The 12,554-nt window shown below is 42.9% G+C and overlaps 1 protein-coding gene across 6 annotated transcripts in view; it reads right to left on the bottom strand.

Annotated features, from left to right (window-relative positions):
- Window positions 1-12,554, bottom strand: part of CHI3L2 (chitinase 3 like 2) — a 38,795-nt gene that overhangs the window by 655 nt on the left and 25,586 nt on the right. For 3 of the 6 annotated variants that reach the window (XM_063624608.1, XM_063624607.1, XM_063624609.1), the window contains 9 exons: window positions 12,247-12,276; window positions 11,174-11,375; window positions 10,823-10,879; window positions 7,715-7,865; window positions 7,024-7,148; window positions 6,635-6,764; window positions 3,855-4,037; window positions 1,352-1,468; window positions 429-568 (listed from right to left, as the gene is read on the bottom strand). In XM_063624608.1, the coding sequence (XP_063480678.1) occupies window positions 431-568; window positions 1,352-1,468; window positions 3,855-4,037; window positions 6,635-6,764; window positions 7,024-7,148; window positions 7,715-7,865; window positions 10,823-10,879; window positions 11,174-11,375; window positions 12,247-12,276 (1,133 nt within the window). In that variant the 3' untranslated portion in view covers window positions 429-430. The remainder of the gene's footprint in view (window positions 1-428; window positions 569-1,351; window positions 1,469-3,854; window positions 4,038-6,634; window positions 6,765-7,023; window positions 7,149-7,714; window positions 7,866-10,822; window positions 10,880-11,173; window positions 11,376-12,246; window positions 12,277-12,554) is intronic. The other 3 variants (XM_063624606.1, XM_063624611.1, XM_063624610.1) reach the window with 3 other exon arrangements.

Genomic DNA, 12,554 nt, shown 5'->3' with positions numbered 1-12,554 from the left:
GGTGGGGGAAAAGAGCATCAGGTAATGACTGAGATGGAAATTATCGTCAGTCCAGTGAATTGAGGGCATAGAGTCAGATTTATTGTGATTTAGAAAATTAAGACAGGCTGATGATTTTGTAACCAAGAATTGTGGTGGAGTCAATATTTATCCCTTTTATATATGTAATGAAAGTCCTTAGCTCATACTATGCTCAATAAATGGTAGCCAAAATGTATCAATATTATTATTATTATTATTATTTTAAAAGTCTATGGGAAGCCTATGAAAAGGGCAGAACCAGCCTAATTGCTAAGAAAACATGGCAGAAGAGCCAAAGGAGCATGAGAAAGGATTAGTCCAAATATGTGAAGATGATCTCCCCCAGTGTCCTGTGCCCTGTTCTGCCCAGCTCTCTGCCCACTCCCAGCTCCAGCCTGGACTGTTACCTTCACAGGGAGCCAAGGCTTCTCTTGACTGCTTGGACAAGAGGGTAAGGGCCCTGGTTGCAGGATTTGCCAGTGAAGTCATCCATGTCAATAGACCAGATCATGGCTCCTCCCAGGTTTAAATTCTTCAAGAACTGAACCTATGGGAGACACAGAAGGACATACAGAGATTAGAAGGGTGGCCCTTAAATGCCTAGGACCATATCAGGTTCAGATGAGGGTCTGAGCTTAGAATACAGCAGTAGACTAACTGGTTTTCTGGAGCTAGAGACTCCCTGAGGGGTTAAGATTGCTCAGGGAGAGAGAGCCACCAAATCAGCATTAGCCACCTCTCATTCTGACTTGAGTCACGACACTCAAGGTCCGGCATTCTTGGAGGCTGAGAAAACTCTCCATAATAAGGGAAGAAACTAGGAAGCCCTTAACAAGATGAGTGGCCAGCATTGTCAATTACACTCAAGCCTCCTTTTTGCCCTAACCCTGAAAGGACCACAAATGTCTTACCAAGGTCTAAGAACTGGTAGGCTCAGGAATCTGGGGCCTCCTAGCTAGGTAATTCATGAGAAGGACTGAACAGTTTGTCCTGAGATAACTAACAAAGTAGATTACCTATACAGGCACCAATGTCTCCCTTATTCCCTCTCCCTTCTCCTTGCCTTTCTCTTCTCTCCACTCCTCTCTTATCAGAATAAACTTACTTATTCTCAACTCTTTTTTCATCCTTTCCAACTCTTCCACCTGTACCACAGCTGCTCGCGGGTATGACACAGAGTCACTACTAGACTTGAGCTATAGAGGCTGCTGGATCCCATCCTAGAGTCTGGGGCCTCAGAAGTTTCTCTCTTTCAACATAGAGTATTCAGGCATTTTACTACATATCACCATTCCCCACCTAAAGGAGTATCTGCCTGTTGCCCACCTACCTTGGTCTCCACACTCTCCACATCATCATAGCCCACCCACTGGTTCCCCTTGACTGCATAGGGAACCTGCTGATCCTGGAGCCTCGTGATCTTGGCTCCTTTCAGGAACTGGCAGATCTGGCAGGGGAAAGGGAAACAAGAGGGTCAGTAATGGGTTATTCTTGAAACTTGGTTGGGGTAGACAGGGCAGGTGAGCCACTAGGGACTTGGGGAAAATATCAGAACCTTTATCCCAAGGATCAAACAATGAGAGAAATGACCACATAAATCATATGAAGTGGGTGTTCCAAGGTGAACCACTAAGAAGTGTCTGTGCTAAAGTCTCATCAGGAGGAGACACAGCAACTAGAAATCAGAAAATACTTGAGTTCCAGATCAGACCCCAGCACCGACCAATAAATCTTCCAATTTCTTCATTTGCAAAATGGAAATAATTATAATAATGCTTTCAACATATCTACCTTACAGTGTTGTTGTTAGGATCAAATGAACTAATACACATTAAAAAAATTTTTTGAAAACAGTAAAGTGCTCTACTTCTAAAGTGAAGTATTATCATGACCATCACCACTATTCCTCATCTTGTAGCATCTCCACTTAAATCTCATTACTCCCCCTCTGTCCCATCCCATTCCCAATATGCCCTGTCCTGGGGCTCCCCTTCTATCATTAGCTACATTCTTTCTGTTAGCATAAGGAAGAGCTCTAAAAAAGATAAATCTTCAATTAAAAATGCATTTCAACATCACATAGAATATCCATTTTGGATTACTCTTTTTGGATGAACTACATTCATGCTTACTACAATGAGGGCGGAAAATGAAAGTTGAATATTTAAGCAAATATCAACCTGTCAAAGTTATAATGACCTAGAGTCATGAACTGAACAGTCAAATCAAACTTTCCATGAGATGGGAAGTGCATATCTAGTGGTTGATATTATAACCCTACCAGGAGATTCTGAGCAATGACCTCTCTTCTCCCTTATATTAAGAGTCTTATTGCTATCAACCTAGAAGTACCCAAAGATGGGTCAGCCTCTCTCCCACCTCCTGTCTATCAGGCACCCTGAGATTCATTGAGGACTCTCACGATGACCCATGTCCCATTCTTGTTGCCAATTGAATTGATGATGTGTCAATCATTCCTATGTGTAAGAGGAAGGGAAAAATTGAGCATTACACTGAATGGGTACCTTGGTGGGTGCCAAGTCATTCAGCATGGGCCAATGGCATGTCCACACTCACAATGAGAGGTCAGGCTGGGACTCCAAAGATAGACCAGGATATAGAATGATATTTTTTCTCTACCTGATCAAATTTCTACTCATCCTTCAAGGCCCAGCATAAACTTATCCTCTTCCATGGAGCCTTCCCCAGTCACCCATCTCTGATCTCATTTCACTCTACACCATTCATTGGTCATTGAATCCCATATTGTTTTACAATACCTCTCTGATTTTATTAAATGTTACAGTAATCTTGTTTTTGAGCTCTTGTTTAACTAGCTATGTCTGCATTTCACATTCTTTCCACCTTGACAATAACCCCTTTAGAGACAAGGATGGATAATTACTTATTTCTAGCTTTCACAGTACCCAGTGTTTGGGATATGGGAGTGTCCAAAAAGTTTCTGTTGGTTGACCTATTGCTAGATTTATATCTTCCCCTATGCTTTTTAAATAAATTTCCCAGATTGGAGGGCAGAGAGGAATGATGGTTTAATTAGCTGAACAATTTTGTTATCCCTGTGATCTATCTGACATCTGCACAGAATTTGACACATTTGACCACTCCCTCCTTTTTGAAACACCTACTTCTCTAAGGTCTTTGGCACAGATCTGGGTGGGTTCCTCCTATCCCTCTTGTAGTTCCTTGCCAGTTACCTTAATATGTTTCCCTTCCTCTGCATGTCCCTCAGGTGTAGGAGGTTTTTGGGTTTGTCTGGGGCCTCATTCACTTCTCACTGTATGGTTTGGCTTCAGGTACCAGCTTTATGCTGATATTTTTGAATCTACCTCTCTAGTGCAGACTGGCCTGCTGTGATCCAAACCCATATATTCAATGACTCACATGTTATCTATATGTCCCACAGGCTCCTCACATTCAGAACATCCAAAACTGATCCCATGAGCAGGACCAATGTCCACTCTGTTCTCCCTCCAGTCTTCCCTATCTCTGTAAATGGCATTGCCATCCACTTAGCTGCTCAAATCAAGAACTTGGGGTAGTCTTCCTTTTTCAATTTCTCATACCCTCCTCTGCCTATCCCCATTCCTGGCTAGCTCCATCTCCTCTTCAGAGTTCAGCTTATTTCACTTCCTCCAGGAAGCATTTCCTGACCCTCTCCCAACCTAGAGTTAGGAGATTCCCTCACATGTTCAGTAGTACTCTGCCCTTTCCCCTTCACAACACTCAGGATGCTTTACTCTGCTGTCAAATTGAAGATGGAACATCTACCAAGACACGGCAGGGAGCTGAGGGTACAGGGGGTTTCCAGGTACCTCATAATAGGCCAGGAAACCTGAAGACTCTGTGATGGGTCCAGCAGCTCCAGGGCCAGAAGCAGGGGCCCCCACAGTGGTTTCTGCAGAGGCCAGTGTGAAGGAGTGCCCATATGTGGGGATGCCCATGACCACCTTCTCTGAGGGCATTCCCTTATGTATCCAGTACCCCACAGCATATTCCTAGAATGGGAAGAGAGATGGAGGCTCAGAGTGTGGGGAAAGAAAGGCATCAGACATTTTTTAGCCTCTATCCCAAACTTCACAGAGGTGACTGCCTGGTTTCTTTTCTACATCCGAGTGTGAACAGACCAGACCCCCCAGACCAGAGTGCTTGTTCTAATGCACATATGCTCTTTAGCAGCAAGACGCTTATGCAACTTTTTCTAATTTCTGAAAGGAACTAGACAGTGGATCACAAAAGAAATCAGTCAAGAAACCTAGAATACATGAGATCAAGGTTGTCACCATCTTCCTTTCCCTTTTGAGTCAACTCAAAATCCCTGTGGAACTTGTCTACACAATGGCTCATTGTGAATACTGACAAAGGTGGCTGTCAGATTTCTAGTCCATGAGGCCTCACAATGACCTTGGACCCAATGGGACATATCAATATAAAGAGTCAAACTCTGTAAAATATTTGAAGAGATTTATTCTGAGCCAAATATGAGTGATGAATGGCCCATGACACAGCTCTCAAGAGATCCTGAGGACATGTGCCCAAGGTGGTCAGGCTACAGCTCGATTTCATACATTTCAGGGAAACATAAGACATCAATCAATACGTGTAAGATGTACATTGGTTCACTCCAGAAACACAGGACAACTAGAAGCTGCAGCTTCCAGGTCATAGGTGAATTCAAAGATCTTTTGATTGGCAATTGGTTGAAAGAGTTATTATGTAAAGGCCTAGAGTCAATAGAAAGGAATGTCTGGGTTATGATAAGTGGTGTAGAGACCCAGGTTTTATCATGCAAATAAAGCCTCCAGGTAGCAGGCTTCAGAAAGACTAGATTGTAAATGTTTCTCATCAGACTTAGAAACTCTATTCTGTCAGTCTTAAGGTTTCTGTACTGATGTTAATGCTGGTCAGCTGTGAGGTATGTCTGACACCCAACTTCCCATCATGACCTGAATTAATTTTTCAGATTAACTTTGAATGCCCTTGGCCAAGAGGAAGGATTTGTTCAGATGTTTGGGGGGCTTAGAATTTTATTTTTGGTTTCTAGACAGTTTGGGGGGTAAGAGGCTAATTTTGGCTTTCCTGCTCTCAGAACAAAATAAAGGGTTAGAGAAGACAAAGATATGTCTCCTCATCCTTAAAGATAACTGATAGAGAGGAAGGAGTGAAGGAGGCTGATGTGATTTAGCCACATGAAGGCCTAGAGAACCCCAACCAGAAATCATATCTAGCTCTGGACTGATCCATTTTGTGACTTTGAATATGAAGGCCTGGAAACATGCAACACAGATATTTTTTCTCCCAGAATTTTAGGAATATACATCCATATATATGAAACAGACTTTGCAAAAATCGTAACTGAGAAAATTATGACAGCGAAAGAGATCTGACCTAACCGACTCCATCTTTCTTGTAACCTCCAAGCTGTCCTTGTTCATTCCTGGGTGTAAGCCAACTCAATTTGGAAGGAATTTAGTCTATAGGTTAGCTTTGAAACAAAGATGATTAACAGCCCTTTTTGGAAACAAACTCTCTTCTTGCCTAGAGACCAGTCTGCTTTTGTAGAACTAACAAATTAGCCATGAGATTAGAAGTTATGGTTTAGGAGTCATGCGGCCAAAGGCTGCAAGATCCTAAGCCTCCCCAAACTGCAGCTGGGAATAGCACCACTGTTGCAAAACCTAAGATCAGTGCTTGAGATATTTTGCAGATCTTGCATTCTGATGCACCAGCTGACACCACCCAGACCCAGGAATCTGGCTCAACCAGTTCTGTGATTCTCAACCAAGAACAAAAGACAGCAAGAAAAACCCACTTTTAATCCTCATGATTTCATCTTCAACCTGGCCAATCAGCACTCCCCACTTTCTGACCCCCCCATCCACAAAAGTATCCTTAAAAACCCTGATCCCTGAATTTCCAGGGAGACTGATTTGAGTAATAATAAAATTCCAGTCTCCCACACAGCTGATTTTGCATGACTTAAACTCTTTCTCTATTGCAGTTCTCCTATCTTGATAAATCAGTGGGCAAGGAGAACCCACTGGGTGGATACGTTATGTTCCAGAACAACATCAACAACATTTTTTTTTTTTTTACTTTTCATTTCCCACCACCAGGACCTTCACATCACATGACCTTGAAGAGTCAATGGAATCTGCCGAGCTTCTGTTTCATCATCTGTGAATTGGGAGTAACACTTCCTACCCAGCTGACCTCATGGGGTTGTTTTAAAGATAGAATTAAATAGGGAATGTAGATGGACACAGGAAGGTACAAGTTCTGTTCTCCTGTGTAGATGCCAAGAAATGTATCAAAGATGGAGAATCCAGAGAAGACTGGGATGGGGGACACTCTGAGCCAGAGACAGAGCTTAGGGCACTTTAGCTATCAGCACTTCTGACATTTTCCAGGTGACATTTTATTGGTGCCTGGTCAAAGCACTTCTCCTGCACTCACTTGCTCCTGGGGCTACCCAATTCCCTCTTGGGCTCATAGCTCTCCCTCAGTTCAAGACAGAAGTAACTCTAGACATGCTGGACTCTCCCCTGCCCCACCCCCACAGCCAGTACCCCTGAGGTTCCCCTGGCCTACTCACCACATTGTAGTAGGAGCTTGGCCCTCTGTCCTGCCACCCCTTGCTCAGAGGGCTGTTGTGGCCAGTGATAAGGGGCTTTTCCCAAGACCCATGGAAGTCAAAGGACAGGAGGTTGATGAAATCCAGATCTCTAAAGTGCCAAAAGCAAAGGGAGAGATTTTGTGACAAGCAGTGGTAGAAACAATTGTTAAGTAATTGTTTTGGCTTTGAATGATGCTGCTACAAGGATTGAAAGTCTGTAAATATGTTGTTCCTGGCTGAATGATGCAGGGTTAGGACAATGACCTTCTCTCTCTTCCTCCTCCCCTCATCCCTCAAACATGCTGATGCATCATTTGCATGGACCAAATTGGAAGCAGAGGGATGGGAAGTTGCTCTGATGTACTCACTTTGCCAGTTTCTCAACTTGATAGCTGTTATCAATCATTTGCCTCCCTGCAGATACGCCTGCAGTCAAGAGAAGCCTTTCCTTGGTGGATTTTGTGAAGTCCTTCTGAAAGGCTTCTGCTAACTCCTAGGAAAAACAAGGAAACAAGGTGTTAGATTCCCCTTCCTAGAGTACAGCGCTAAGCTTCTTGCCTGGAATCTATGAGGATTCTAGAACCACATTAGATGCAAAAGATCAACCCTTTCCTCCCCATCCCACATGGGGATGCCCTATGCCTATGTCTGCTCAGGAAGTTTCCACATTAGGCAGGAGGACCCCAGCCTCACTGTACCCAGGAATAACTATCTTGGTTACTACCTGATAGATTTTTGGATCTATCTGATAGATCTTCTATGAGGCTACCTCAGTACTCAGGAAATCCTATGGCTACACACTCTTTTATATGGATGTTGCTTTATTTTGATGTTCTTCATCGAAAAGAAGAACATCAAAATAAATGTACAAGGGGGCTCCATTGTTTCATATTGTTCCCTCCTTAAAATAGGAACCGGGGCTTTTCTCTCATTAGTGGGTGCTTCAGAAAGGCTGGGGCTGTGTCTTCCCACCAGACTCAATCGCTTCCTTTTTGTCTCCCAATGTGGCTGTGGATTCTGGATATCAGAGTATTGAGTATACCATGGCATCTGACTTACACGAATCAGCACAGTGAAATGAGTGTTTCCTTTCTGATCTGGGTAGATCCAGCTTACATCCAGTCCATCAAAGTTATGGTTCCTTAGAAACAGGATTACGGAGTTAACGAATTCCAAGCGTGATGTAGAAGAATCCACCATGGGGTGGAACCTGGAAAGAGGCAATACAAGGGTCTTTTTGGAAAGAACAAGTAACACTTGTAGTGTAACACATTTTTCACAGAAATCCTGAGCAGTCTTCTCTTCCCCAATATTCATTTACAATTTGTATATTCTAATGCTTTCCCCTTTTGGAACAGATGAGAGAAGAAGGATTGTTGGGCCAGAACATTGATCCGGCCAGGTAAAGGAAGACTGGGTTCTCTGCAGACCTTCCTCAGGGTAACGGAGCTGCCTTTGACAAAGACTCTTGCCTTGACCAAACTTAGGTAGGCTTCTCTGAGCCCTCTTCTCAACTGTACCTCAACCTTGGGCTTCTGTGTCTGTCTTTGCAGTGTCCGATTCTAGCAAAAGTCCTGCTAGGTCAGTTTAGCGAGAAATCCCCAGCCCTGGTACCTGATCACTCACCCCCTGCCATCCTCCAGGTGGTATCTCATCACTCTGGCATCCTTTGGCAGGAATCCTGTTGAATCAGTTCAACAAGAATACCCCTACCCCAATGTTTCCTCTTTATGATTTTCCATCCACTGATTGCCCCCAGTGTGCTCTTTGGCTATATTTCCTCACTTGCCTTTGCTGCCTTTGGAATAGAACCCAGTACTATACTGAGGTCTTTTTCCCCGTTTCAATATTTACTGAATAAAATCTGTTTTACTGCTTTAAATACTGTCCAGCTTTGGTTTTCTTTAACACTTTACACCCTTGAAAAGCAGTTTGCAATGTGGTGGGCTTAAGGTCAGGAAAACTAGATTCAAGTCCCAGGTCAGAGTCCTTTCTGATTGATGGCCACTTTGTCATTAACCTGCTCTCTGGGTTCCAGTCTGGCCACGTCTAAATTGGGACTGAGGGTACTAATCCTGCTTCATGTGCCTCAAGGGGGTAACATTTAGGGAAGTTCCAGGAAAAAGAACTAGACTCCAGTGACTTCATGGTCCCCAAACAAGCATCCCGGTCACAAATAGGCAACACACTCCCACAAATAGGCAGCTCCGCCACAAATAGGCAGATCTCCCCAACCCCAGGATTTCTGATGAAAATAGGACTTGAAATCAGCAGCTCCTCAAGGGCTTCATCTGAACTAGAATTCTGAAGCCATGAAGTTGAATCTCAGATGCCCACACCAAGGGCACCAATAGCATTTAAAACCCAAAGCTGTAGATGAGATACTGGTATTTTCCTGAGGACATAACCTTTAAGTTGTGTCACTTTTCACCTCTTACAATACCTCCCACCCCCAGGCTTTCTTAGAGCCTTGAATTAATTTTGTTTCACTCAGTATTAAATTGGGATTTTTATTCCTGCATGTATCTCATCTTCGAAGTGGAAGAGATAGCAAGAAACTGGCCTGATATCAGAAAACTACAGTGGAAATAGTTTTCTAGATTTTCTCTTGCATTTGAAAGTACTTACAATGATTAGAAAGCCATTGCACCTGAGCCTCTGGGCCCGTGCCTCCAATTTTAGCAGGGATGCCCATTCAATAGAAATTTACTAATTTGTTCCTTAGAAGCAAGTTTGTATATTACACATATATAATTATTCTGCACAGCACCTGGCACAAAGCCTGGCATTTACCTAATAATAACAACAATAATCATATAACAATGATTACTGCAACCATTGAGCCCTTATTGCACAGGGGCACTATGCTAAACAGTTTGCTTGCATTGCCTGCCTTTACAACATCACCCTGAGGTAAATTCTGTTGTTATTTTTCTTATTCTATAGTTAAAGAAAACTGCGGCATACAGACGTAAAGAACTTGACCAAAGTCACACAGCTTGCATGCGTCTAAAGGGAAATCCAAACCAAACACGTCTATCTCCAAAATTCTACTTTTAATCACTAAACTGGCAAACAATTATTTACTGAATGAATTTACTGAATGAATGAATACAAGAATGAATGAATAAATGAAGACATTTTTATTTGCATCAATACCTAAGCAAGTATTAGGAAGAGGAGAAAATTTGAGAATTAGAAGGATGGGTGCCATGGAAGCCCATTCATATTGAAGGGTGTTCACGGAGGAGTTAACACAGAACCAAAAAAGTTAGGTAGCCTGATCTTTCTTCCTTCTTTCTGTGTGCAGAAGTCTAAATAGGTCTTCTAACACTACTTCTTCTCTCTGCCTACTCTGGCTGTAACTGACTACTGACAGGTTGCACAAGTTGTACTATCAGATTTCTATAAAAACTCCAAGAATCTCCCAGCCTAGTTTAAGATCTCTGGACTTTTTAAGATGTTAGCACTTTAAATAATAAAGCAGAAGAAATTCAAAATTAGATAAACTGTAGTTGAAGATTGAAAAAATGTGATATTTATCCTTATGTATTTTCATTTAGCTATTGATGTAAATGAGATATCATTTCCATGTGAATAGATAATATTATTTAGAATGTGTGCTTTGCATCAATAGCTATTTTGATTTTAAGCAAAGCAGAACTGATTGTTTCCTCTGCTGCTCCGATGGTGCTCAGGCCATCTGGCTGCACAGCCATGATCCCAGACATTGTAGTCCACTGACTGCTGTGGGCCATGGTGGAGCTTCTAAGTGGAAGCAAACCATCCAACCCACACCAGGGTGCAAAGTCAAACCCTCAAGTGATTAAAAAAAATTGCACTTTCCAATTAAAACGATCTCTATAATCCATAAAGTGAAAAACATTCATGTAAATAATTAAGAATTTTCTGAATATTGTTCATGGCCCACTTTCTCTCAAGCCTTGAGTGTCTGGGCTTGTATTAAGCTCCAGAAGAATTCCTTCAAAGACCCCAGGGAACTTAATGCTGTGCCTCTGCTTATGATAAAACTCAGATCAGTTTTGCCACCTGGCCAAGGGAAAACCTCTTAAAGCCTAGTTTAATATCTCTTCTCAGGAGGAGGAAAAATGGTGATGATCAAAAATTACATGGGGAAATGAGCAAAAAATAAAGATGTAGTCTTACCCTTTGGAACCAAACAGGTACCCTCCAATGGACAAGAGAATTTTCAGTTTGGGATTCCTGAAGTAGAAGAATAAGATGATTATTTATCTTCTGGCTGCCAGGAAAGCCTTTGTCTAAAGAACAGAGTTCTTAAGTGTAGAGAATGTGGACAATTAGGGCCTGGCTGTTTGAACCAAAGGGAAGTTCAGTGAAGGGATGAAGCACTGGAGAGAACAGTTAGGATCAGAAATACACCCAGAGAAATACATAGGAATGAATGAATGAATGAGATAGTATGTCTGAGGCTCAGCTTAAGACCAGCTTCCCTCCTCTAAAATCCATGCAGGATGCTTCCACCCCCATCTTACTGACTTGGTTTTGAGACTGTTGATGGTCTGGTAGAGCATCACTTCACTCTTGTCCTTGATGATAACCTTGTTGTTCTCAATGCTGGCAAATGAGTAGATGAGATGAGAGCATAGGAAGGGGTCAATATTCTCAGGGGTGAATTTTCCTGGTTCCTGCCGGTCCTGGGACCAGTTGGTAAAGTAGCAAACCAGTTTGTAGGCAGATCCTGGAGTAGAGTGAAGAGAGCCAATGAAACTCTAGTGCTGTTGCCTTAGAGCTTAGAAAGCCACAACTTTCTCCCCAAGACAGCCATTGCATCATTTGCTCATTCCTCCAGAGCCTCTGAGGATCATTCAGCCCGGGCCTTTAGTGCTGGCTCTTGAGTACCCAGACCCCAGTTAAGAAATACACTGAGGCTGGGCACAGTGGCTCACACCTGTTATTCCAGCACTTTGGGAGGCTGAGGCAGGAGGATTGCTTGAACCCAGGAGTTCAAGACCAGCCCTGGCAACATAGCAAAACCCCATCTCTACAAAAAATTTAAAAATTACCCGAGCATAGGGGTGCATGCCCATAGTCTCAGCTACTCAGGAGGCTGAGATTGGAGGATTGCTTGAGTCTGGGAGGTCGAGGCTGAAGTGAGCCATGGTCACACCACCGCACTCCAGCCTCCAGCCTGGACCACACAGTGAGATCCTGTCTCAAAAAAATTAAAAAAAAAATACACTGAGAGACAGAGATACCATCAACATATGAAACACCCATGGAGCACTAAGATTCAGTGTATATGGATGGATGGATGACACAGATCAGTAGAGAAACAGATAATACAAACATTGTGTATGTTTGTATTCACACACACATATTGAGGCCAGGTATGGGGGAGGGGTGAGAGAGAGAGTGGCTGAAAAAGAACTAGAACAAGGGATACACAAAAAGATATGGAGAACAAAAACTCAGTGTCATAAATATGTGAGTGGCAGAACCAGAGAGAGTAATCAAGAGAAAAACCATGTAGCAGAAAAAGAAACTGGACATCAAAAATGAAAGCATGCAAGCCAGGAGATCCAGGCAGTAGTGACTTATTGACTACTTACCTCCCTGGAGAAGCAGCAAGACCACTACACCTGCAATAGATGGGTGGAAAGAGAAATCTGTTGAGCCAAACCTGGTTCTGTTGTCCCAGATAATGGTAGTGAAAATGTGGGTGTGCTCACATACAAGATAGAGCCACACTTCATCTGGGCTCCCCAGCCACAGCTGCTGTGGTTTCTTTACAGGACCTTGAGGTCCCCAACCCTGGGGTGCCTTGTGTCTCTGCATTCCTAGGCAGAAATATTTTCCAAGCTGGGAATTTATTTTTTCATTCATTTATCCAACAAATTCTATTGAATCATATGCTCTG

The sequence above is a fragment of the Symphalangus syndactylus genome, chromosome 12 (assembly GCF_028878055.3).
Source record: "Symphalangus syndactylus isolate Jambi chromosome 12, NHGRI_mSymSyn1-v2.1_pri, whole genome shotgun sequence".
Classification (NCBI taxonomy): Eukaryota; Metazoa; Chordata; class Mammalia; order Primates; family Hylobatidae; genus Symphalangus; species Symphalangus syndactylus.
Note: the sequence above shows the minus strand (reverse complement) of the source record. Positions and strands in the feature narration are given on the sequence as shown.